The sequence below is a fragment of the Erythrolamprus reginae genome, chromosome Z (assembly GCF_031021105.1).
Source record: "Erythrolamprus reginae isolate rEryReg1 chromosome Z, rEryReg1.hap1, whole genome shotgun sequence".
NCBI classification, from domain to species: Eukaryota; Metazoa; Chordata; class Lepidosauria; order Squamata; family Dipsadidae; genus Erythrolamprus; species Erythrolamprus reginae.
The window spans coordinates 143,687,380-143,714,950 of NC_091963.1; the positions used below are offsets into that span (position 1 = coordinate 143,687,380).

The 27,571-nt window shown below is 42.1% G+C and overlaps 2 protein-coding genes across 11 annotated transcripts in view; both read right to left on the reverse strand.

Annotated features, from left to right (window-relative positions):
- The window catches only part of CHD8 (chromodomain helicase DNA binding protein 8), a 137,562-nt gene extending 129,019 nt beyond the window's left edge, over positions 1–8,543 (reverse strand). For 4 of the 9 annotated variants that reach the window (XM_070728820.1, XM_070728817.1, XM_070728818.1 and 1 more), the window contains exons 1-2: positions 8,418–8,542; positions 5,228–5,298 (exon numbers count right to left, since the gene is read on the reverse strand). The gene's annotated coding sequence lies outside the window, so the exon portion shown is untranslated. Of the gene's footprint in view, positions 1–5,227; positions 5,299–6,334; positions 6,396–7,922; positions 7,941–8,417 lie in introns of those variants that run through there. The other 5 variants (XM_070728819.1, XM_070728816.1, XM_070728813.1 and 2 more) reach the window with 4 other exon arrangements.
- A 2,044-nt stretch (positions 8,544–10,587) lies between these two features.
- Positions 10,588–27,521, reverse strand: RAB2B (RAB2B, member RAS oncogene family). 2 transcript variants are annotated; one of them, XM_070729008.1, is made up of 8 exons: positions 27,369–27,521; positions 21,156–21,227; positions 18,434–18,501; positions 18,175–18,257; positions 13,118–13,210; positions 11,967–12,078; positions 11,699–11,767; positions 10,588–11,109 (listed from the first exon to the last, which is right to left on the reverse strand). In XM_070729008.1, the coding sequence occupies exons 1-8, from the start codon at positions 27,412–27,414 to the stop codon at positions 11,005–11,007; spliced, it is 648 nt and encodes a 215-aa protein (XP_070585109.1). In that variant the 5' UTR covers positions 27,415–27,521; the 3' UTR covers positions 10,588–11,004. The 2 variants fall into 2 exon arrangements, with proteins under 2 accessions (XP_070585109.1, XP_070585108.1); XM_070729007.1 differs by lacking the exon at positions 27,369–27,521 and adding an exon at positions 27,228–27,352.
- Positions 27,522–27,571: the final 50 nt, after the last annotated feature.

Sequence of the window (27,571 nt, forward strand, 5' to 3'; positions counted from 1 at the left end):
ACGCAAGCTCTTGCCCTAGCTCAGCTCCAACATGCACGTCAAAAGCCTTGGCCTACAATCTAATTGGAAAAAGAACGCATGGGGGTTAATTCTCAGAGGACTTAAATAAGAGTCTAAAGCCGTGGTGGCAAACCTGTGGCACGCGCAGCCATATCAGAAGGCACACAAGACGTTGCCCTATGTCATCTCCTGATTTTCAGCCTTGAGGGAAGGCAGTTTCGTCCTCTGGAGGCTTCAGGGAAGCTTCCCTAAAGCCCTTGAGTGCGGGGGAAAAAAGCACAACAGGCAAACCAGAAGTCCGTTTTTCCAAACTTCCAGTGTGCTCATTTTTTTTCACCATCCAAGCTTCAGTGAGCCCTGTGCACCTTCGTAGGGATGTGGGGGAGGGGATTGTGCGCATGTGCGGGGCAGTGTGGAGGGTGCGCATTGTTGGGGGAAATAAATGGATGTCGGCACATGTGCGCGTGCTAGTACACGCAAAAAGCCCTTTTTGGCATGCGAACCGTACGAAGTGTGCCATCACTGGTCTAAAGCTTATGAGCAGTCACACAGTTCCAAATGAATAGCGAATATAAGAGATTCATTTACAAAAGCTGTTTTTTTAAAGAAAACAACCACCAGTTTCCTATTGGCAAACCAAGAGAATAGCCTTTTCACTTCCTGTATGATAGGAAGGTACGAAATACCCTATTTCCTCCCAAAAATAAGACCTCCCCAACAGGGGTGAAATGCCAACGGTTTGGGCATAGCGGTAGCGGCTGGTGGTTCGGAGAACCGGTAGTAGTGGCAGTGTGAGAGTCCACCCACTAGAGTGTCACCATTTTGATGTCTTTAACCCTCTGCGCATGCGCAAAGAGTTCTGCGCATGAGCAGAGTGAAAAAGTACGCACTCCCGAACTGATAGGGAAGGTAAGTAGATTTCTGCAGTTCTGCAGTCTGCATTGGTTGCCGATCAGTTTCCGGTCACAATTCAAAGTGTTGGTTATGACCTATAAAGCCCTTCATGGCATCGGACCAGAATATCTCTGGGACCACCTTCTGCTGCACGAATCTCAGCGACCGGTTAGGTCCCACAGAGTTGGCCTTCTCCGGGTCCCGTCGACTAAACAATGTCATTTGGCGGGACCCAGGAGATGAGCCTTCTCTGTGGCGGCCCCGGCCCTCTGGAACCAACTCTCCTCAGAGATCAGAATTGCCCTCACCCTCCTCACCTTAAAACCCACCTTTGTCATCAGGCATGGGAGAACTGAGATATTCCCTTCCCCCTAGGCCTATACAATTTATGCATGGTATACTTGTGTACATAGTTCCCTCTAAGCTGAGCAGGTGAGCAATCGCTCACTTAAAAATCATCATCAACTCAGAGTTTTCCAAACCTGCCCAGAAGCCGAGGGAAATTTTATTATTATTTCTGTGTCACCCAGTCCCGAAGGGACTGCCGCTCAGACACTATACTTTTCCGCCCACCCCAAAAAAAATGTAGAGAGAACACTGCTTGTGTATATGTTTGGTTTTTTAAATAAGGGTTTTTAAAATTATTTTAAATATTAGATTTGTTACATGTTGTTTCATTATTGTTGTTAGCCGCCCCGAGTCTATGGAGAGGGGCGGCATACAAATCTAATAAATAAATAAATAAATAAATAAATAAATAAATAAATAAATTTCACTGCTGCTCCCCAGCTAATAAGCCCAATCGGGCTTCTGAGCCCATGCGGTAAAATACCACACACACACCGGAAATATTTAACCGCATGCAGAGCCGGTCCCAGCCATTTCCTCTGGTGAGTGTTAGGGACCCGGAAATCAGGTAAGAGGAGCTCCGTCCTGCTCTAGGCGCCCCTAAATAATTAAACCTCTCCGAAGATAAGGCCAAGCACTTATTTTAGGTTTCAAAAAATATATAAGACAGGGTCTTATTTTGGGGGAAACAGGGTAGCTCCCAGAAAAGAAACTCCTTATAGTTTTGGTAACCACCTCTTCAGTGTGTCTTAATTGTAACCTGGGAGATTCAGATGGAGAGATCGAAAAAGGTCTGTGCCATCAGAATAGGAATGGGATAAACCTCCAGCATCCAGCTCTTTTCAGATGTTACAAAGCCTACAAGAACTCTCAAAAAGATTTTCCAAACACTGGACACCCCCCCCCCCCCGAATATGGGTAATCCAGACCTCCATAACCAGCTGAGATTCCCAGATTTGTCTGCCCCTCGTGCTGGGAGCTACATGGAGGAAGTCTGTCTTGTACACAGGTTTTGGATTCCCAAGGTGAAGACTAGAAGAGGGCAGGTCTCCGTACTTGGCAGGCCCTCCAGGAAGGAACGAACAAAAAAGGTTTGCTAGCAACCGACTACTGTTTCTTTCTTTCAATTATTGATAGGTCCAACTTGCTTGAACAAACTTGTATCTGGAATGATGGGGGTCCTTTGATCCTAACCCTCCTTCTCTTTACTGTTACTCAATGTTTGTTTGTTTATTATTTATTTATTTATTTATTAGATTTGCATGCTGCCCCTCTCCGTAGACTCGGGGCGGCTCACAACACAATAAAACAGTTCATGACAAATCTAATAATTTACAATTTAAAATTTAAAATATTTAAATTTTACTGTTATCCTTTCTAAATACGCCAGATCTGACCAGATTTGGGAGATTAAAACAGCAAAAAAAATCCCCATTCACCATTGGTATATAAATTTATGCTTCTGGTTTGTTTGGATTGGGTATGGAAATGAATTGGTCAAGGAAATGGACAGTAGTGTCTTCCTCAAGCTGATGTTCTCCAGATGCCCCAGGTGATTCATCCCCAACTACCATGACTAAGGTGTCATGGGAGGTGTAGTGTGCACCACATCTGGAAGGCAACTGGATAGGGAAGACTATTTGAAACCCAACCAAGATAAATCCCACATTATCTCCATCCTTTCTTTTTTGCAAAACAAGAGTCCACACCGTGAGGAATCCCATTCACAGAGCAGTATGGCTTACAGGTCCAACTGCATTAATACCAGCATTTTTTAAACGCACCCATAAAATGGATAAGTTGATCATGAAATATTGAGGACCTTTCTTCCACAAGGGGAAGAGCTGGTTGGTTATGGTTCACCAACATGATCCAGGTCCCCTCTAAATTCTTTTACACAGTCTTCCCCAACCACCGTGTTTCCCCTTTTTTAAACTATAGAGACAGGATACAAACACAGCCGTTCTTCATTTTAGTAAAAATACACCTCCAAGTATCATGACAATCTACTTGTATGAAAATACAGTGTCTTCATATTATTATTTCACTGTTCACAGAGGTCTTCAAACTCAGCAACTTTAAGACTTGTGGACTTCAACTCCCAGAATTCTGGAAGTTGAGTCCACAACTCTTAAAATTACCGAGTTTGGGGGTGTATAGAAAGTATTCAGACCCCTTTAAATTTTTCACTCTTTGTTTCGTTGAAGCCATTTGGTAAAAGCAAAAAAAAATTTTACCCACCTTGGAAGGATGGAAGACTGAGGCGGTGATGAGATTTGAACCCCTGATCTGCAGATGTAGCAGTCAGCTTTAGTGGCCTGCAGTACTGCACTCTACCCACTGCGCCACCTCAGCTCTTTTACAAAGATTCCACAAAGTCAACTATCACTGCTGCCCTCCATCAGTTGGAACTTTATGCGGAGTGGTCTGAAGGAAGCCACTCCTCAGTACAAGACATATGAAAGCCCACATAGAGTTTGCAAAAAGAGTATAAGATTCCCTGGACTGATGAGATGAAGATTGAACTTTTTGGCATTGATTCTAAAGTGGTATGTACAGAGAAAACCAGGCATTGTTCATCACCTGCCCAATACAATCCCAACAGTGAAACATGGTGGTGGCAGCATCATGCTTTTGGAGTGTGCTTCAGCTACATGGATAGGACAACTAGTTGCAATTGAAGGAAAGATGAATGCGGTCAAGTTCAGGGATATCCTGGAAGAAAACCTCTTTCAGAATGCTCTGGACCTCAGACTGGGCCGAAGGTTCACTTTCCAACAAGACAATGACCCTAAGCACACAACTAAAATAACAAAGGAGTGGCTTAAGAACAACTCTGTGACCATTCTTGATTGGTCCAGCCAGAGCTCTGACCTCAACCCAATTGAGCATCTCTGGAGACACCTGAAAATTGCTGTTGGCCAAGATTCACCATCCAACCGGATGGAACAGGAGAGGATCTACAAGGAAGATTGGCAGAGGATCCCCAAATCCAGATGTGAGAGACTTGTTGCATCATTCCCAAGAAGACTTATGGCTATACTAGCTCAAAAGGGTGCTTCTACTCAATACTGAGCAAAGGGTCTGAATATTTATGATCATGTGATATTTCAGTTTTTCTTTTTTAATAAATTTGCAAAAAAGTCTACATTTTTTTCCTGTCAAAATGGGGTGCTGTGCATTAATGAGAAATAAAATGAATTTTTTTTTTGCTTTTACAAATGGCTGCAATGAAACAAAGAGTGTAAAATTTAAAGGGTTCTGAATACTTCCCGTACCCACTGTATTACTGTGTAATTAGAAGGTAGTGAAAAAGCAGAGCATGATGGTTGTGGCAAAATAAAGATGAAGGAGAAGAGAGCAGAAAATCTAATATAATTCAGAAGAGAGCTGGAAGGGATCTTTGAGGTCTTCTAGTAGTCCTATAACATTTCAGACAAATGGTTGTTGTCTCTCTTCTTAAAAAAAACTTCCAGTGTTGGAGCATTCAATAATAGAAGGGACACCAAAACAGATCAGAAATAAGACCCTGTCTTATATTTTTTTTGAACCCTAAAATAAGCACTTGGCCTTATTGCCATGCACTCAAAAGCCCAATTGGGCTTATTATCAAGGGAGGTCTTATTTTGGGGGAAACAGTATTTCAGACCTATAATCCACTTACAGATAGATAGACCCCTTTGCTTTCAAGTGCCCAGGATTTTTGTATCATTGTGTTATCAGAAATACTGAAAAAGAAAATGAAAAGATGCATTTTCAACTACAAAAAAAGCTCCCCAAAGCTGTTCTATTTTGCTTATTTAAAGAGCACACTTCTATTGAGTGCGCTTGTGCTGGGTTGCATATTTGTGATGTTCTCCAATAACCACTGTTCTGTTTCAGCATAATACACATAAGACGTGGGTGTTTTAATATCCACCTGTTTTGACGCTGACGTAATAATAAAATAGCTTTTACTGCCATTCAATGGTAAAGCTACACTTACCCAATGGTAAATCGCACTGAATCTAACAGATTTTACCCTCCAGGTAAAAAGCACTGATTTACGGCTGCTTTCTGCAGAAGAAGAAAAAGAAGAAATGGACAATCAAGAGCTGGAAGAAAATGACAGCGTCTGTTAACACTTTTTAGATTTCTTTCTGGAGATTCCAAATTTCTTTTGGTAGTTCCACACTGAGGGCAAAAGCTGGCTTTCTACAACCTGCACTGACTGAGCTGGGAATTGTCATCTAACATGCTGACAAGAGCACACCACCAGTAGGTATACAGCCGTGATGGTGAATCTATGGCATGCGTGCCACAAGTGGCACATGGAGACATTTCTGTGGACATGAGAGCCATTACCATAGCTCAGCTCCAGCACACATGCATGTAGTTTCCGACTTCCAGAGGCCTGCTAGGCCCAAAATGGGGCACTGGGTGGGTGGATTATGCGCACATGCACCGGGCGGAATAGTGCATGGAGGTCACACACGCATGTGCAGGGAGGTGGCATTGAATTATGGGTGTAGACATGCACATGCATGCTATTAGCACCCAAGGGAAAAAAGGTTCACCATCACTGGTATAGAGCGTTTCCATATTTTGATGACAGACTTCGGAAAAACTCCCGCAATACCCCTAATTCAAGCACAGCTAGAGAGAAAATGACACCTTTTTGTATTCCCACTTTCTCCCTCCCCATCACCTATCTCAAAAAAAGAGCAGCTCAAGGTCATATTCTGGTCTGTGAAAATGTAAAGGTAATGTATTCCAGCTACATGTTTCTTGTCAGAAGTAAATTGGGGGTGGGAGGGGTTCCCACCCAGCCTAGGTAAAACAGAAAAAAGACTCTATTGTGATTTGGTCGGTGTGACTGATGAATTGAGAGAGAGGACAATGTTCTCCCATGGAGGGATAGAAACTAGACCAGATGTCTTCAAACTTGGCAACTTTAAGACTTGTGAACTTCAACTTCCAGAATTCTCCAGCCAGAAAGCTGTGCGATGATCAATACTAATTTTGAACTTATTAGACCTGAATATTCTGACTTTGCAAAAAACAAAACAATACCCCCAAACTACTAGGAATTGCCTATATACTTAGATGTTACCTTAACAGCTCTTAGGTCCTTGGTTAGGACCTACCTGAACAGTTTTTGCCAGATATCACTACTGTGGAAAAAAAGAAAAGTCTGGTTCATTGACATTGCAATACCAGGTGATGCATAAATTGAGGAGAAGCAGAGAGAAAATAAAATTAAAAATATTGTGATTTGCAAATTGAAGTTGAGTAATTATGGAGGAAAAAAAATAATGATTGTACCAATAGTAATAGGAGCCCTTGAAGCCATACTCAAGGGCTGCATTGATACATGGAAAATTTAAAGTTATTACACCTGAATATCTTGACTTTGCAAAAAGAACCCACCCTGCTCAGAACTGCCTATGCACTCAGACGCTGCTTTATAATACAACTTAGGTCCTTGATTAGGACTTAAAATGTTAAGATTCTACCAGTCCCAGACTGTGAATTAAAGATTAATAATAATACTAATAATACTCAGATGCTACTTTAACACCTCTTAGATCCTTAATTAGGACTTGAAATGTTAAGATTTTACTAGTCCCAGTCTGTGAATTAAAGATTAATAACAATAATACTAATAATACTCATACACTACTTTAACACCTCTTAGGTCCTTGGTTAGGACTTGAACTGTTAAGTTTTTATCAGTCCCAGACTGTGAACTGAATTGAAGATTAATAATACAAAAAATATTCAAAATCTACCTTAACAGTGCTTAGATGGTTAGGACTTGAAATGTTAAGATTTTACCAGTCCCAGACTGTGAATTAAAGATTATTAATAATAATACTAATAATACTCAGATGCTACTTTAATACCTCTTAGGTCCTTGGTTAGGACTTGAACTGTTAAGTTTTTACCAGTCCCAGACTGTGAATTGAATTGAAGATTAATAATACAAAAAATATTCAGATTCTACCTTGAGCTCTTAGGTCCTTGGTTAGGACTTGAACTGTTACTCCTTTTACCTCTCCTAGACTGTGAGTTGAACTAAAGATCAATAATATTACTAATGATACGAATACTAATGTTAATACTAGTAATAGTATCACCCCAGGTCCTCAGAAAGGACTCTACACGCAGACCAAAAAATAAAAATAGGACCAATCCCAGTCTGAACATCTGGCTGGCTGTGCCACCAACCACCACCATCAAATATAAATATATATCCTGCCCTTTTCGGGAAGGTGAGGTGTGTGGGGGACCCTATTGAAACCATGACACAGCCAGAAATTTACTGTCGGAAGATTACATCGGTCTCCTACCACCACCACCCGCCCCCAAGTGAAGCAGCCCTTCTGAAGACACAAAAAGCCCAATCACACAACCAGCAACAGCTAGGGAATTCTCAAGTCCGGGCCGGTTCTTTCCACCCCCTGCCCCCATTTTTTGAATGAAGCCCAACCCACCTGACGAACGCCCACCTGCAAGGGCAGCACAGTGGGCAGCGAAGCCCCCCTTCCCCAGCCACATGGATATTGGAGTCTCTCTCTCTTTCTTTCTCTCCCGCTCCCCCTCCTGCGCCCCAGGCCTTCCTTCGGCCTCTTCTCCTCCTCCCCCCGCCCCGCCAGGCCTCCAAGGCCTTTGCATCCCGCCAACGTGGGCGAACCCACCTTGTGTGGCCCTCCCAGCGGCCCGAAGAAGCCCGGCATCCCCGCCTTTCAGATTCCCCGGCGGGGCATCCTTGCACCGGATCCGGCTGGAAGAGGCGGATTGAAGAAGGTGGGCTTTGGGGCGGGGGGTATATAGGAGAGGACCCTCCTCTCTGTCTCCTCCTTCTCTATCACCCCCCCTCCCCTCCCTTCCTCTCTGTCTTCTTGCTAAGCCGAGTCTCGATGGTTCCTTCCTTTCAACAATTAAGAGAGGGGAAAAGACGGGGGGAGAGGAGGGAGAGGGCAAAGGCGGGTCGCAAACACAGCTTCGATCCCGTCTTTTATTCGGTCTAAAATTGGCCCCCCTCTCTCCCCGTAGCGAGAAGAGGAGGGAAATAGAAGAGGGACTGCCCCTGCACCGGGCCTGCATCCCGCAGAGGAAGGGCCATCCAATGATAGCCCCCCCTCGTGTAGGTCGGCGAAGAGTTTACCAAAAAAAAAAAAGCGGGGTCTTACCTGAGAGGTGTGTGAGGGGTTCTCCCCACCTCCGCCTCGCCCTTTTTTGAGGAGCCGCTCACTCCTCCCGCCCCCTCCCCTCTCGGAGGGAGAGAGAAGAGAGAACAAGGCAGCGGAGCATGGACGGTGCAACCTAACTACCTCGGACGCTTCCAAGCCCCGCCTACCACGCTTGCTTTAGGCTGTGGCTCGCCGCCGAAAAGGCCCATTGAGCTTCGGAAGCGGAGGCGGCGTGCTGGGGGCGGGGAGGTGAAGCAAGCAAGCAAGTTAGATTGAGAGACCTTCCAGGAAGTCTGTCGCCCGCTCGATGCGGAGGAAGAAGGAGGGGGTGGAAGCGACGGGGGGAGGGACCTTCCTTAGAGGAAGCTGTCTAAATAGGCGCCTGATTTGCTGTTCCACCTTCTCCGCGGCGATGGCTCAATGCGATATCAAATCGACTGTCGTTAGCGGAGGACAAGTGGAGTGGGGGTGGGGGCGAGGGCTTGTGGGAAGTCGCACTTCCTCGGCTCTTCGGGCCCGCGCAAAATCAGGCAATTGGGTTAGTTACCTAAGCGAGGAAGCCATCTTGGATCGCCTGCTTTTATTACAGGACCGGGAATGAATGGGGGGAGGGGGGGTTCCGAAGGGACTCCGACGCTTTTTAGAAAGGCCTTGCCGAAAAGGGGCGGGGCTGCGAGCCTTTCCTCCCACGGGTGCTTAATTTACGACCACAATCCTGCACCAAATTTCAGTTGCTAAGCGAGACCGCTGTGAAATGAGAACTTTGCCCGGTCTTACGACCTTCCTCGCCTTGCCACGTTTGTTTGAAGCGAATCACCGCAGTTGTTAGTGATAGCGACACGGTCGTTAAGTGAGTCCGGCTTGTTGGATCACAAAAGGTGATCAGTGCCCACTACATGTGATCGGCAAAATGTAATTATCCTCCCACCAAAGGTGGCCCTGAGTTTTCTAACTTACATTTTTTTTACGTTTTGAACTGCTAGATTGCCAGAAAGCTGGGACAGATAAGGGAGCTCGAACCACTGACCTGACCGCTTTGGGAGTCATTAAAGGCAATCTTAAATGTTGGTTAGCTTTGTCGCAAAGATCAACCTTGGGTTTAAAAAAAGTCTGCAGATTTGCCTTTAAAATCATTTTGTTTCCCCCCCCCCTAGCCCTTTCCTACTTAAGAGGTAGTCCTTGATTTATAACCATTTGTTTAGTGACAAGTCAAAGCTGCAACAGCAGAAATAAAAGTGACTTCCTATCATTTTTCACACGACCATTGCAACATCTCCATTCTCAGAATTTGGGCACTTGCCAACTAGGTTATATTTATGACAGTCACAATGTGTTGGGATTACATCAGGGTTGGGTTCTACTTACTTATTCTACGGATTCAGGGTCACACCGGAAGGGGTCTGCGCATGTACAGGCGGCTTTGCATATGCACAGAGTATTTGCTTCATGTCAATTTGGCTCCAATGGATGGATGTGGATGGAGAATCGGTTTGGGGGAATGTGCAGTGAGCTATCGCTGCCGGTTCGGCAAGTGGGGAGAAAATTCCTGCTACCACTTACGGTATATAGAACCAGCCAAACCAATAAGAATCCCCCTCTAGATCACATGATCATCTTTTGCAACCTTCACTCAACAACTGTGTTGCTAAGTGGACTGCAGTGATTTTCTTAATGATGACAATGGCAAGAAAGATCACAAAGTAGAGCAAAAATCCGCTGAACCGTTGTTTTGCTTAGCCACAACTTTTGGCCATAGTAGTTGTTAAATCGAGGACTAGCTCTTCCAATGGAAAGTTGTGTTAAAAGAATTATCATGGCAGAATAGGAAACAAATCCTTTTACATATAGTCCTTTGACACTATAGAGCACTACACACCAAGACAACTAGACGCAAGAACAGTTTTTTCCTCGAACGCCATCACTCTTGTAAAGAAATAATTCCCTCAACACTGTCAAAATGTTGACTAAGGCTGCATGATATGCATACTGATATTGTTTCCTGTTTGCTTATTTGTATGTTATGGCAATAATTAACTGTTGTACATCATGATTCTTGACAAATATATCTTTTCTTTAAGAGCATATACATCAATGAGAAATTCCTTGTGTGTACAATCATCCTTGGCCAATAAAGAATTCCCTCTCCCTTGAAAAAAAAAGTCAATAAAAGTAAATGTGAAAACTTTTAATAGGAAGTGGAAAAAACAAACATCACAGCTTAATATTAAAATCAGGTATGGCGACCTGCAAGATCTCCCACCAAATTTTAACGGGCCCACGGCAGAGAAAGTTCTCAACCAGTCACTGCAGACATAAAGCCAGACTGGAGGAGGGGAAATAAATACCTTTTCTTCTAGAAGAAAGGCCAGACAGCCCTGATGGGGACAATTTGGAAAGGGACCCTCTAGCCCCCAGCCAAAGATTAGATTCAGGTTAACCCCTAAATTCATATAAAAAGGAAAAAGGAGAACTGGACTGAAAAATCCTTGCCTCTCTGCCTCTCACAGTACTGTTTGAATAAGAAATAAAAGGCACCATCTTCTGTTTGTTCCCAGCCTCAATGGGCCAGTCAGGATTTCAAGCAAAGTTAGCAACAGCTTGATCGGTCCCCAGAGCCTTGTGGTCCTGGGCGGAGGGCTGTTCCACTTGGAATAACTGCTGGTTGTATAGAGCCAATCCTGATCCCATTTCCCTGGAAAGGGGAGAAGAAAGGAGATTTATCCATGTAAACATTGAAAACAAAGTCGCCCTGACCACCCTAAGCTTATACTCTGCACCAAACTGGATTGCTTCGAGGGCCAAATCAGCATTCTAGTTCTTCACCGTGGGCCAGTGGGGGTGGGGGGAGAAGACATGTTGGACACCTCCTGCAGCACTTTGATGGCCAAAAACAGGCTATGAGGCCCCCACGCGGACCATTTTCAACCTCCTTGTCCTGTAGCAGCACTTTGCCAGCCAAAAATGGTCTGTGAGTTCCCAGAGTGGCCCATTTTTCGCCTCCCTGGCCTCCAGAAGCACTTTTCCAGCCAAAAATGGGCTGTGAGGCCCCAGATTTGCCCATTTTCAGCCTCCCCGGCTTCCAGCAGCACTTTGCCCACCAAAAACAGGCTGCATAGAGGCCCCATGAAGCAACTTCTGGAGGCAAGTTGTTCCACAGAAATTTTTCCTTAGTTCTAGGTTGCTTCTCTCCTTGATTAATTATAATACGGCAGCTGTGTCCCATGATTGAATTCCTGACTACGGGTGTGACTGACACTCAGAGAGGCTTCTGTCCAGCTCACCTCATTGGAAATGTCAAGTTCACCCTGCTGGATCTTTCTGTAGATGGCTTTAGCTGAGTTGAGAAAGGCCTGGGAGCAACAAACAGAAATAAAGGAAAATTCAAGATCAGTGTAAAATCCGGTAGAATAGACTCCTAATCATCTCATATCAGAAGAGATATTTGAAAGTAAGAAAGAGACCACGAGGTATTCTACATCCTCCACTATCTACCTGACAAATTCGAAAGAATTTATGCTGGAATTTCTGACTTTTTTTTTTTATCCTCACCTCTTCTACATTGGCTGCTGTCTTTGCTGATGTCTCCATGAAAACCATGCCGTGTTCCCGTGCAAAAGCCTCCCCTTCTTCTTTCTGCACAACCCGCCGGTGTTCCATGTCACTACAGAAAAAGTGGCAAACACGATGGTCAAGAGGGGGCAAGAGCTTAAAAGCCTCAAAGAAATAGCGATCATCATCTTTATTTAAGGACCCCATAATCCCTAATGGGGTAGAGTCTGGACAACTGAATGGAGCTAGCAGAGTGTTTTAATGGCCGGATGCCCTTCCTGTTGCCAATGCGGAGCTTTGTTGAGAAGACATTATTGCACAAAAAATGATTGCTACCAACCTGCCTTCCAATGACGACCTGAATACTGCAAAAAGAAGGCTGTGAAAATATGACTTCTTGTATCCTGGACATAAATTGTTTCAACTCCTGCCCTCCAAACAATGCTACCAAGCACCACACACCGAGACAACTATCACAAGAACAATTTTGTCCCCTAAACACCATCATTCTTCTAAACAAATAATTCCCTCAACACTTATTTACTAAGTCTGCACTATTAATATTCTCATCATTCCCATCACCAATCTCCTCCGACTAATGACTCTTTGACTGTAAATTTGTTGCTTGTATCCTTGCAATTTATATTCACTGGTTCCTAATGTGATTTTATTGCTTGTTTGTCCCGGGCTATCATTAAGTGTTGTTATTCTTGACAAACATATCTTTTCCTTTATGTACACTGAGAGCATATGCACCAAAGACAAATTCCTTGTATGTCCAATCACACTTGGCCAATAAAATTATGTTCTACTCTATTCTATTCTATTCCATTCCATTCTATTGTGCCCAGAGAGAGAAATATCTGCTTCTACCTAGTTCCGGAAGTCTGGAAAGGGATCCCTTTCCATCCTCCGAAGGGTTTCTGGAGCCTGAGGGAGGCCGTTTTCGCCCTCTGGAGGATCGAGGAAAGCCACCTGGGAACGGTGAAAAACGGGCCTCCCGGAAGTTCCGGAAGTCCAGAAATGGGCAAAAACGCCCTCGATCATGATGCAGGAGACAGAGTAGTCTACACCCATCATGGCCATGCCCACCCAGCAACCGGGCAGAGAACCCATTGTTAAAATTTTTGAATTCCGCCCCCTGCCCTTACCTTTTATTGCCTATGAGCATGATCACCATGTGGGGACTGGAATGCTGCCGAGCATCTTCTAACCAGGCGTACAAATGGTTGAAAGTATCCCGCCTGCACAGGGTAAAGGAAAAAAAAATCTCAAAAGTCAAATTGAAGGTGAAAACGATCAAACCTTCCTGGAGCAACATGTTCTCCAAGCCTCTTTGTCCCCAGAATTTGTGCTGGAGGAACACGGGATTGGAGAGGTGTGTCACTTCCATTGCCACTTGGCATCTAGACCAGGGGTGGGCTTCAAAAATGTTAGCAAGGGGTTCTCTGCCCGGTTGCTGGGTAAGTGTGGCCTTTTGCACCATGAAGGGGGGTGTTTTTTCCCTCCCCAGACTTTGGAGGCTTCCTTCGAGCCTTCAGGAGTGCGAAAATGATCTCCCCAGGCTCTGGAGGCCCTCTGGAGGCCTACCCGAACTTCCGAAAGGCCCATTTTTCACCGTCCATGTGTGCCCTGCAATTACCTGCATCCCAAAGAGGCTGCATGGGGATTTCTGGGAGGGACAAGGTGGGTGGGGCCAACCAGGAGTAAGATTTGGAGGTTCTCCGAACTGTACAGAATCTTAGCTAGTGTTTGTCCTGAACCCCTGCAAACCCCCAGCAGCCCACTTCTGATGCACAGTCCCTGAGGGGAAAAGTCTCTGTGATAAAGGGCATGAGGCCCAGAGATGAGTTTCATCAAGTTCTGACCAGTTCTGGAGAACTGGTAGTGGAAATTTTGAACCATTCAGAGAACCGTTAAATAACACCTCTCACTGGCCCCACCCCATCCATTCTCAGTCCCAGCTGATCTGGAGAAAATGGGGATTTCATAGTAACCTTCCCCTGCCACGCCCACCAAGCCACGCCCAGTGGACCGGTAGTAAAAACACTTGAAACCCACCGCCGATGAGACCCCAGGTCTGCTCAAACCCTTCCTTGTTTCCTTCCTTCCCGCTTTCCAACCTAATATCGAACAATTAAGATAAGCATTCGGCATGGCTTGCCAGACAGAAGCCAAATAAGCTGGACTCCTCTTGGAAAGCTACCCCAATTCTTTGTAAATTTGTAGGTAGAATCTTCCAAGGTTTGGCTATGAGTGCCATGCGTAGGAAAAAGTCTCCCATATGAAGAGTGTGAGACCTCCGAGACTACTTAAAACGTTTTCCTTCTCCCCTTTACTTTGCAAGTTTCAAAGCAATATCAAAAGAATAAAATGAGATAATAAGCATTGGCCATGGCTCCTGAATGGAAACCAAAATGAACTAAAAATGCCCTCCCCCATTCCCCCAGAGGCTCTCTGGAAGCCAAAAATGCCCTCCCAGAGCCTCTGTGCAAGCCAAAAACCAGCTGGCTGGCATACACATGCACATTGGAGCTGAGTTAGGGCAACGGATCGTGTGCCAGCAGATATGGTTCCACGTGCCAGCTTTGGCACCTGTGCCATGGGTTCGCCATCACTGGAATAGGGCATCTGGGCGCATGTGCAGGAGAGACCATTGTATTATGGGTGTGGGCACATGCATGTCCTCGCCATCATTGGTATAGGGTCTCCAAAGTCCCTTCCAATTCTGTTATTCTATTTTCTAAGCTAAAAGCATGTTGGAAAACCATGCCATTGCATTGTAGAGTTCTGGTGGAATTTTTTAAGGCTTGAATACCAGTGCCACACAGAATCTATTTCTGGCTGCTGCCAAGGCTAACAGACTGGTTGAGACAGCTTTCTATTTATCAGTTTTTCCTATCTGGACTGTTCTCTAGATGTGCTAGTCTCCACCTTGCAAGATTCCCAGGCATTGTTATGGAAACTGGATTTCAACTCATTGGGAGACCAAACCTGAATGCTCTTTTGATCTGCTCATATCTTTTTCTACAGTTCCAAAATGTCATGGCAGACAGGAACATCTGGTATAATAATTACGGTATTTCACTGCTCTAACAGAAGACAGTGTGAGAAAAATGCAGAAAATAGTAGAAAAGTATGGTATGGGAAATGGGAACTATCCTCATGGTGCGAGCGGAACAATCTGGAACTGAACACACTCAAAAACGTAGAAATGGTGATAGACTTTAGGAGAAACCCTCCCATCCTACCACCTCTTACAATACTAGACAAAACAATACCAACAGCAGAGAGTTCTATCATATCGCGAGACCAAAAATAGTCACCTAACATCAAAAAAGCCATTAAAAAAGAACAACAAGGAATATTATTTCTGTGCCAACTCAGGAAGCTCAATTTGCCGAAGGAGCTGCTGATATAGTTCTACAGAGGAATCACTGAGTCTGTCACCTGCACCTATATAATTGTCTGGTTTGGTTCTGCCGCCCAACAAGACCGACACAGACTTCAGAGCATAGTTCCCTCTAAGCTGAGCAGTGAGCAATCGCTCACTTAAAAATCATCATCAACTCAGAGTTTTCCAAACCTGCCCAGAAGCCGAGAGGGAAAGAGTGAGAGGGAAGGAGAGAGAGAGGAAGAGAGGAAGAGAGAGAAACAGATAGAAAAAAGAGAGGAAGGAAAAGAGAAAGAAAAAGAATGGGAGTAAGGAAGAGAGAAAGAAAATCAAAATCTAGTTTGAAATTAGCTCAACTATTTAAGTGGCATTTTGATATTGATAGAGTTGCCCTATTATGAGCTCACTGTTATAGACGCACAGAACAGTATTTTATTTTGAAATTCTCTAAGGCAAAACAAGGTGGGTTTTTTATTTGTTTGTTTGTTTGTTTGTTTGTTTGTTTATTATTTCTGTGCCGCCCAGTCCCAAAGGGACTGCCGCTCAGACACTATACTTTTCCGCCCACTCCCCAAAAAAATTAGAGGGAACACTGCTTCAGAGGAGAATCAGAACTGCAGAAAAAACAATTACCGTCAACCTGCCTTCCATTGAGTATCTGTATACAGTGTTCCCTCGATTTCCGCGGGGGATGAGTTCTGAGACCGCCCGCGAAAGTCAAATTTCCGCGAAGTAGAGATGCGGAAGTAAATGCACCATTTTTGGCTATGGACAGCATCACAAGCCATCCTTTAAAACTTTAAACTCCTAAATTACCATTTCCCATTCCCCTAACAACCATTTACTCACCATTATTACTGGTACTCACCATTGAATAAGACACTTAGTGATCCTGATATTTATAAACATAATTATTTATTAACAATAATGTTTTTTTGTTATTTATTTGCAAAAATTACTAGTTTGGTGATGACATATGACATCATTGGGTGGGAAAAACCGTGGTATAGGAAAAAAACCGTGAAGTATTTTTTAATTAATATTTTTTGAAAAACCGTGGTATAGGCCACTCGCGAAGTTCGAACCCGCGAAAATCGAGGGAACACTGTACTGCATGAGGCAAAATTCAATTCAATTCAATTTATTAGATTTGTATGCCGCCCCTCTCCGAAGACTCGGGGCGGCTCACAGAAGACTGTGAAAATATTTATTGATCCCTTGCATCCTGGACATAAATTGTTTCAACTCCTACCCTCAAAACAATACACTGCACACCAAGACAACTAGACACAAGAACAGTTTTTCCCCAAACACCATCATTCTGCTAAACAAATAATTCCCTCACCACTGTAAAACTATTCACTAAGATTGCATTACTGTTGCTATTAGTCTTCTCATTGTTCCTACCACTCATCTCCTCCAACTTATGACTGTATGACTGTAACTTGTTGCTTGTATCCTTACAATTTATATTAATATTGTTTCCTGGTTGCTTATTTGTACCCTATGACAATCATTAAGTGTTGTATCTCATTATTCTTGACAAATGTATTTTCTTTTATGCACACTGAGAGCTAATGCACCAAAGATAAATTCCACGTGTGTCCGATCACACTTGCCCAATAAGGAATTTTACTCTATTCTGTTCTGTTCTATTCTAAATAGAATGGAATGGCGAATAGAATAGAAAATGTAGAGACAGAGGTAGAAATAGAATGGAACAGAATGGCAAATAGAATAGAAGACGTAGAGATTGTAGAAAAGAATAGAATAGAATAGAATAGAATTTTTATTGGCCAAGTGTGATTGGACACACAAGGAATTTGTCTTGGTGCATATGCTCTCAACGTACATAAAATAAAATATACATTTGTCAAGAATCATGTGGTACGACACTTAATGATTGTCATAGGGGTCAAATAAGCAATGAAGAAGCAATATTAATAAAAAATCTTAGGATATACGCAACAAGTTACAGTCATACAGTCAACATGGGAGGAAATGGGTGATAGGAATGATGAGAAAAACTAGTAGAATAGAAGTGCAGATTTAGTAGAGAGTCTGACAGTGTTGAGGGAATTATTTGTTTAGTAGAGTGATGGCGTTCGGAAAAAACTATTCTTGTGTCTAGTTGTCTTGGTATGCAGTGCTCTGTAGTGACGTTTTGAGGGTAGGAGTTGAAACAATTTGTGTCCAGGATGTGAGGGGTCAGTAAATATTTTACCCGCCCTCTTTTTGAATCGTGCAGTATACAGGTCCTCAATGGAAGGCAGGTTGGCAGCAATTGTTTTTTCTGCAATTCTGATTCTCCTCTGAAGTCTGTGTCGGTCCTGTTGGGTTGCAGCACCAAACCAGACAGTTATAGAGGTGCAGATGACAGACTCAATGTATGCAGCAAACTGACAACCTCAAGCAGGCTTCACATACTTACATGGTCTCATCCAGTTCATATCACCAGGATGATGTAGGACATTATCCCTGGTTGGCATGTGCTCTCATTTAGGTGGTACACCAATTCTTAACAACAGGATGTTCTCAAGAATTGGCGAGGAGAATTCACCAATATAAGTGCTGTCGCTCTCTGTTACACATTTTGCTTCTTGGAAAATGATATAAAAGCAAAAAACACTGCAAAGACAGTCAGGTATCTTAGCATCCTGCTAAGAGAAGGGAAATGTTGGGAGAAACTTTCTCTCAGATGCTGACCCTTAGCATCTCTCATTTGAACAAACAAAAAAAATAGGAACCGCTGGGAGAAACAATGAAACCTGATCCTGATCAACTTCCAGGTTGTGTGTTATGGTTGGGGCTCACCTGGTGATGTCATAGACCAAGAGCGCCCCAGCTGTTCCTCGGTAATACGAACGGGTGATCGAACGGAAGGATTCCTGGCCAGCCTTTGGAGCAAAAGACAAGCACCCAGAATTATGTGTCAGGCCTAAAACATGAGCCACAGTTGTGCAAGTGAGATGGTAGCTGAGAGCAACTGTTCCTTGCTCCTTCTGGTCATACCCAACCCCGGGGATCTCTTTTCCCACTCTCCCTTCCATTACCACACAAAAGGATTCCTCACCGTATCCCAAATTTGCAGTTTGATCTTTTTGTTTTCAATGGTAATCATCCGTGCTCCGAACTCCACACCTGGTGAGGAAATGAAGGAGGAAGAGATTTGATGGGGAACCAGCCTCGTTGGACTGGGCTCCCAGTTGCACCCCTTTCTAGGCATGATCCCCAGATTTGAATGAGGAAAGCAAGAATTGGGGGGGGGGAAATCTAGGGAAAGACTGGAATGAACAGACTGAAGAGTTTGTGAAGTTCCAACAAGCACAAGTGCAAGAACAAAAGAAGGAATAACCACGGAGACATGGGCACCGATTGTTGGAAAATCTAGATTTAAATACACCTTGAAGGTGGGGTGATAGACTACTTTTTTGAAATTAGGACTCATGTTTACCTGTTGTATCAAGGAAACAATCTGGCCAGTGGAGGACCACGAGGCTGCCCCATCCACATCACCCCCACCTGCTTTTCAGCCGAGACCTTATCTTTGCGAGCCCCGTGGACTGGAACTGAAAAGTAAGGCCAACAATTTTGGCCTTCAGAATGCTGCTGGAGGTGGGGGAGATAAACCACCTTTTAGTCAAAGGAACGGGAAGTTCCACCTTCCTGCCCGCCTGGGGTTTCTCTCTCTGGCACAGTGTATGGGAGGCAGCCTCATGCCTTTTTTTAAGCTTTAAAATTTTGGATTTTTAAAATTTCCCTCACCTCACCTTCTTCCCTCGGCAGCGACTGTCCTCCTCCTCTTCTTCCTCCTCATCCTCCCACCCAAATTCCAAGCTTTTATTTCTTTCCTAATGGGGTTGCACGCATTATTTGCTTTTACATTGATTCCTATGGGAAAAATTGCTTCTACTTACAAACTTTTCTACTGTGAACAAGGTCATAGAACGAATTAAGTTCTTAAATAGAGGTACCACTGTATAAGGATTGCAGCACCATTAAGGTATTTACTTATTTTCTATATATTTATTTAATGCCTGATCTGGGTAGCTAGATGTGTTATGGAAAATGTAGTTTTTAAATTGACTATGTATGTGCTTTAATCCTTTAAACAACTTGCCTCCAGAGGTTGTGAATGCTCCAACAATGGAAGTTTCTAAGAAGAGATTAGATAACCACTTGTCTGAAATGGTACAGGGCAGTGATGGCAAACCTTTCTTGGACACATTCACACACACACACACGTATGCACGCCTCCATGCTTTCCCCTGCGCGTGTGCATAATGCCCCCATCTCAGATGCTGTCGGGGGCTTGGTTTGGGGTCAGCATCATAGTTCCCTCTAAGCTGAGCAGTGAGCAATCGCTCACTTAAAAATCATCATCAACTCAGAGTTTTCCAAACCTGCCCAGAAGCCGAGAGGGAAAGAGTGAGAGGGAAGGAGAGAGAGAGGAAGAGAGGAAGAGAGAGAAACAGATAGAAAAAAGAGAGGAAGGAAAAGAGAAAGAAAAAGAATGGGAGTAAGGAAGAGAGAAAGAAAATCAAAATCTAGTTTGAAACTAGCTCAACTATTTAAGTGGCATTTTGATATTGATAGAGTTGCCCTATTATGAGCTCACTGTTATAGACACACAGTACAGTATTTTATTTTGAAATTCTCTGAGGCAAAACAGGGTGGGTTTTTTATTTATTTATTTGTTTGTTTGTTTGTTTGTTTATTTAATATTTCTGTGCCGCCCAGTCCCGAAAGGACTGCCGCTCAGACACTATACTTTTCCGCCCACCGCAAAAAAAATTTAGAGGGAACACTGGTCGGCATACCCCCCAGATGAACTGGCCTGTCCTCCACCGGCTATGGTGCGAAATCGGGTAGGCTGCCATGTCTAAGCCAACGAAACTGTGCTGACAACGCAACAAAAGGATTTAAAAGAAAGATTGGAGTCCTCTGTAGAGAGGAATTAAGGAACGTGCTGGAGCGAGAATAACAGAACTAAGAATGGTTCTGGTCAGTGATTTGGCCGATTGTTGTTTTTTCTTTTTTGATTTTAAATGGGAACAAAAGTTCAGGAAAAAAATAGAAAGGAAGCAGCTATTTAGCAACCAATGCTACAGTGGAAAGTTTTTGAAAGGACAGTAAAAGCCCAATGTCTGAGGATTTTTAAAATTGGACTATTGTACTTTTTTGATTTTAGTAAAATGTTTTAATCAAGTAAGAAAATTAGCTAACAAAGAAATTGTTGGAGAAATTTTTGTAGGGGAAGATCTCGCTGGATGTATAAATAATTGTTGGCCTTGGCTCTTGGAACATCTTATCTGTTGTGGCTGTTATGACTGCGAACATCTTTAATTATCTGCATGTGGAGACTATGTCTTTGAAGATGAGGATTTATATTGTCTCAGAAGGTTATTTTACAGAATGACAGAGATATAAAGATACTGAGCTACTGAAATATAGAGATGACATAACATAAACATAAAATAGAAAATGGAAACCGAAGAAAATGTTGTGAGCCGCTCCGAGTCTTCGGAAAGGGGTAGCATATAAATCTAATAATATATTATTATTATTATTATTATTATTATTATTATTATTATTATTATGTCAATACAACACAGCAAACGAGATCACTATGCTGGATTTCGTATTTCATCACCAGTCGGGCTCTTCCCAAGCACCTAGGACTGCGTGATGTAATAATAACAGTGACCTTTCTCGCCATAGGACATTTAGCAAGCACAATTCCAACAATTATGGTTTCCCCAAGACTCACAGAGACATCTGGGTTTGATTCTCACCGATTGTCAAATCATGAAGAGCCAGAAACCGTTTATCTGTGAACTGTAGCAAGAGGCATGATTTCCCAACACCTTAAAAAAAAAGATAAAATATTATTGTAAACTCCTCCATTAAAAAAAGAGATTTGTGCCTAACATAAGCACTCTAGGGAATGATTTACTGATGCATTTATACTCTTTATTAGTCCAAACTGATGAAACAAACCTGTTTATCTTTATAATCCCTTGGTGTTTAATAAACCACATTTCCCTGAGATATAGGAGTGGATCCTGAATTATAGAATAATTAGAAGTGAATTAGAAAGTTCTTGATTTACTAAATGTAAATCCTATTTTTGCTCTTTTTTCTGCATGTTAGATAGTTGGACTCTTTTGCATAAAGCCTTCTAAACAATATTCTGCTTTGAAGTAAGTCATAAAGAGTTCCTCTTTGAGGGAGATAAGCAGCCTGTAATTGTGAAAGATAGAAAGATAGAAAGATAGAAAGATAGATAGATAGATAGATAGATAGATAGATGGATGATAGGTAATAGATAGATGATATAAACAGACAGACACACCGACAGATCAATCAATTGATCGATATAGTTATAGATATAAATGATAGATGATAGATGATATAGATGATGTAAATTATTGTATATAGGCAATAGATAGATAGAGGATACATAGATAGATAGATGACATATATAGATGATAGATATAGATTATAGTTGATAGGTAGATATAGATAAATGATATATGATAGAATAGATATAGACAGAAGATAGATAAATAGTAGATATAGATATTGATAAAGACAAACAAATAAGTTATAAATGATAGACAAACAGACAGATGATAGATATAAATAATAGATGATAGATAGATGATATGGGTGATAGATGTAAATGATATAGGTGATAGATAGATAGATAGATAGATAGATAGATAGATAGATAGATAGATAGATAGATGATAGATAGATTTAACAACAAATAACAATTTTCTAAAAATGGAAGTCAAATTAGCAATAGGAAAAACTTGCTTAAAATACAGATGGTCTTGACTTACAGCAGTTCACTTAGTGACAATTCAAAGTTACAACAGCCGTGAAAAGTGACTTCAGACTATTTTTCAGTTATGTCATTTCGAGCATTTGCCCTCCCCCCTCCCCCATGATCATGTAATCAATATTCAGATGCTCGGCAAGTAGTTCACACTTATAAGTGTGGCTGTGTCCCAAGGTCACATGATTTCCCCTTTCATGACCTTCTGGCAAGCAAAGTCAGTTGGGTAAGCCAGATTCACTTAACAAGAGGGCTGACCTGCCTTTTTAGCGGCAACAGAACTGGCAAAACCAGGCAAAACCTCATTTAGCACATTTTGCCCTTGAACGACAGAAATTTTGGGCTCAGTTGTGGTTGTAGGTTGAGGACTACTTGTACTTCCTTTAGAGAGGGAAATAGACTCCCAAAGTAGTTTCATGATCTTCATCTTGCTTTCCATCCCATAATATTCTCTGGATGAAAGATATGCAGAAGTGTTTTTCAAACTTGGGAATTTTTAAGATGGTTGGGACTTCAATTCCATACTTTTGAAAGTTTCCAAATTTGAAAAAGCGCTGGTACGAGGTAATTTCTTGCCAATTTTTTAAATGAATCACTGTAGTTGTTAAATTAGTAACATGGTAGTTAAGTGAATCTGGCTTAATATAAAATAAATAATATTTACTGACCCCTTGCCTCCTGGACATAAATTGTTTCAACACCAGCCTTCAAAACAACCCTATATATATCACTGCATACGAAGACAACTAGACACAAGAACAGTTTTTTCCCCAAATGCCATCATTCAGCTAAAGAAATAATTCCCTCATTACTGTCAAACTATTTACTAAGGCTGCATTACTGTTACAGTCTTCTCATCATTCCTATCACCCATCTCCTCCCACTTATGACTGTACGTATGACTGTAACTTGTTGCTTGTATCCTTATAATTTATATTAATATATTGTTTCCTGATTGCTAATTTACACCCTATGCCAATCACGGTGTCATACCTCATGATTCTTGACAAATTATCTTTTTTTTATGTACACTAAGAGCATATGCACTAAAGACAATCACACTTTGTCAATAAAGAATTATATTCTATTCTATTCTGCTCTGTTTTATTCTTCCCCATTGACTTCCTTTGTCAGGTTGCAAAAGGTGAAGACGCGAGCCAAGGACACAGCAACCATTATAAATCTGCCTAAATTATATGCAATTCTCTCTTTTATGACTTTTATTATTCTGATACAATGTTTTTTTTCATTCTTGGAATCCCCCGAGTCACCATGTGCAAAAAGGCAGCAATTTAAATCTAAATAAAAAACATAGAATAAACAAATGGCCACATTTTGATCCGTGACTATGGGGATGGTCGTTAAGTGTGAAAAAATGGTCATTAGTTACTTTTTCCAGAACTGTTGTAACTTCAAACAATTACTAAATAAGTGGCAGCAAGTTGACTAAATGAAGTGGGGGACGCCAGGCTTTCAAATAACTGAACTATATACTGAGGAGGGAGTCAAGCTATTTCTCCAAAGCACTCGAGGGCAGGATAAGAAGCAACAGATGGAAATTAATCAAAGAGAGAAGTAATTTAAAACTAAGGAGAAATTACCTCACAGTTAGAACAATTAATCAGTGGAACAACTTCCCTCCAGAAGCTGTAAATGCTTGAAGTTTCAAAGAAGAAATTGGATAATCATTTGTCTAAAATGATATAGGATTTATTATTTATTCATTGATTGATTGATTGGATTTGTATGCCGCCCCTCTCTGCAGACTCGGGGCGGCTAACAACAGTAACAAAACAGTATAATCCAATACTAAAAACAGTTAAAACCCATTATATAAAAACCAATCATACATACAGACTTACCATGCATAAAATTTTAAAGGCCTAGGGGGAAAGTGTATCTCAATTCCCCTATGCCTGGCAGCAGAGGTGGGTTTTAAGCAGCTTACGAAAGGCAAGGAGGGTGGGGGCAATTCTAATCTCTGCGGGGAGTTGGTTCCAGAGGGCTGGGGCCGCCACAGAGAAGGCTCTTCCCCTGGGTATCGCCAAACGACATTGTTTGGTTGACGGGACCCGGAGAAGACCCACTCTGTGGGACCTAACTTCCTAATTTCCTACCTGAGTGGGGGGGTTGGGCTAGAAAACATCCAAGGCCCTTTCCAATCCTTTTCTTATGTCCTGTTAGTTCAGTAGGAGTGCATGTAAGGGAGCCTAGCCAATCTCATCTCAATCCATCACCTTACTAACAATTTTTGATGATTTACCGAGAAACAAATAGTTCAAAATTGTGTTTGAAAAGCTGCCTGTGGTGATTCTCAATCATCCAGGTCATAGTTGTCCCAAAGGTGCTTTTTCCAAGAGGCAACTGGACTTGGTTTTTCCTTGAAGATGTTTCGCTTCTGATTCAAGAAGCTTCTTCGGTTCTTGAGAACTGTAGTGAAAAGGACTAGGGGAGTGAATGAAAGCAGTGTTCCATAGAATAATATAGATATGATACAGATGGATATATGATAGATATATGAGATAGATATGACAGATATACAGTATATGATATAGATATGATAAATAGCTATAATAGATATGAGATAAATAATTGATATGATAGATTTAAGACAGATGATAGATATGATATTTTTGATATAGATAAGATAGATAATAGATATGGTAGATATGATAGATATTATAGATGAATAGATATGAGATGGACATATGAGAGATATGATAGATATGAGATAGATAGATGATAGGTAGATATCAAAGATATGATAAGTAGGTAGATAGCATATGACAGTTATGATATAGATATGACAGGATATAATAGAGAATATGATATATTATAGATAAAAGATAGATAGATAGAAAGATAGATAGATAGATAGATAGATAGATAGATAGATAGATAGATAGATAGATAGATAGATAGATAGGCATGCAGGGCTCTATAAAGTGTGTTTATATATTTAGTGACTTCTTTTTGTATTAATGAGGACGCGAGTTGTGGGGGCAATATGCTGACTGTTAAAAAGTGCTATTGCTAACATGTTGTAAGCTGCCCTGAGTCTAAGGAGAAGAGTGGCATAAAAATTGAATGAATGAATGAATGAATGAATAAATAAATAATCATTAAAGCAGTAATTTTAAATGGTTCATTTCCTAACCTTTTAATAGACCCACTTCTGTGTCTGCTATAATAGAGATAAAATACCAAACTATAGAACAGAAGGAAGGTTATGTTTGTTTCAACCCAGTGGTGAAACAAATGTAACCTTTGTTGTGATTGTTTTATACTGTACCTTTAGTCTTATCAGAAATCTTGGAAGATTTAAAAGCAGTCCTGGGAGAGGTACATACCGTAAAAGGAATCACTGTTTACAGGGAGTCAACTTACGACAACTCGACAACTGAGCCCAAACTTCCCAAGCAGGACAGTTAAATTAGTTTCCTCCCATTTTGTGATCTTTCTTGGCCACAATTGTCTAAGTAAACCATCACTGCTAGTAACATAATTGTTAAGTAAATCGGTTTTTTCCATTGTCCTTGTCAGAAGATCACAAAAGATGATCACATGATCCCAGGACATTGCAACCATAAATAATATAATATATGCCAGTGGTCAAGCTGCTGAATTTTGATCATATGACCATCGGAATGCTGTAAATGTCATAAACGTGAACAACGGTTATAAGTCATTTTTTTAAAGTGCCTTGGTAACTTTGAAGAGCTACTACATCAATGGTTGTAAGTCGAAGACAAACTGCAAGATCAGTTTCCTCCCAGAATGCAGTGGCCAAATTGAAAAACAATGTACAGCCCACAGAGTTGGCCTTCTCCGGGTCCCATCGAAACAATGTCGTCTGGCAGGACCCAGGGGAAGAGCCTTCTCTGTGGCGGCCCCAACCCTCTGGAATTAACTTCCCCCAGAGATTAGGATTGCCCCCACCCTCCTTGCCTTTCGCAAACTCCTTAAAACCCACCTCTGTTGTCATGCATGCGGAAATTGATTCCCCTGGACCGTTTTTGTTTTATGCATGGTTTGTGTGAGATGTATGATTGCTTTTTATATGAAGGGGTTTTAAATTCTTTTAAATATTGGATTTGTACTGTTTTTATTGTTGTGAGCCACCCTGAGTCTTTGGAGAGGGGCAACATACAAATCTAATAAATAATAATAATAATGATAATAATAATACTTAGAGATTAAACCCAAGATTGTTGCTAAGTGAGACATTTGTTCTGTAGAATTTTGCTGTATTTTATGACGTTTTTCCGCCACCGTGTTTTAAGTGAATTTAAGCGAACTTGGTAAATTTGTTACATGTACTTTGACTTACGACCACAATCAAGCCCAAAATATATGTTCCTAAATAAGACATCTGTTCAGTAAATTTTGCCTGCATTTTATGACCTTTCTCCCACCAGTTTTTAAGTGAATTACTGCAATTGTTTGCTCAGCCACCCGGTCCTTGACTTATAAGCACAACTGAGCCCCAAATTTCTGTCCTAAATGACACCTTCATTCAGTTCTGTTGTCCCTCTTTTTACGACATTTCTTGCCACAGTTTTTAAGTGAATCATCAAAGCAGTGAAGCGGATAACCCGGTTGTTGAGGGAATCTGACTGTTTAATTGAGTTTGCCCCTCGGAAGGTCACAAAAGGGGATTCCACAACCATGGGAACTCTGCAACCATCATAAATACCAGTCAGTTGCCAAATGCCTGAATTTTGATCCTGTCAATGCAGGGATGCTGCAAAGGTCATTGTGTGGGGGAAAACGGGCGTAAGTCACTTTTTTCAGTGACGTTTTTAACTTTGTGGCAGTGTCGCTTTGAACGGTCACTAAACGAACTGTTGCAAGTTGAAGACTACCTCTACGGTTAGATTAGACGACCTATTATAGATTCAATGTCCGTTTCTTCCCTTTGTCACAGTCCCCACCCCCCAATCCAATCTTGGTCAACCTAGGGATTGAATGAGACCAGATCCTGGTTTGGCACAAAACCTCGAATTTACTCGTAAAATCTAACCTAATGCAAGCACGGGTCCTGGCACGACCCTGGGGTGAGAAAGCGGCTTCATTGATACCCGCCCACTCCCTTCCTTTCAGTCTCGTCATCCAACCCTGCCCCACAAAAGCCTTAGGACCCCCCCCTCAGCTCCTCCCCTACCGGTGTCCCCGATGATAACATATTTGAAAAGGTAAGCATAGGACATGGCGCCGAAGGCCCCACAGAAGCCCGGCCCCAACCGCCGCTCTGCTCCCACTTGGACGCTCTGGTTTTCCTTTTCCGGTTTCTTTGAATGAAAGCTGAAGGGATTAGAAAAAAAAACCTTTGTCTCGTCCTGGCAGGCCCTCTCCAGCCTCAAAAGG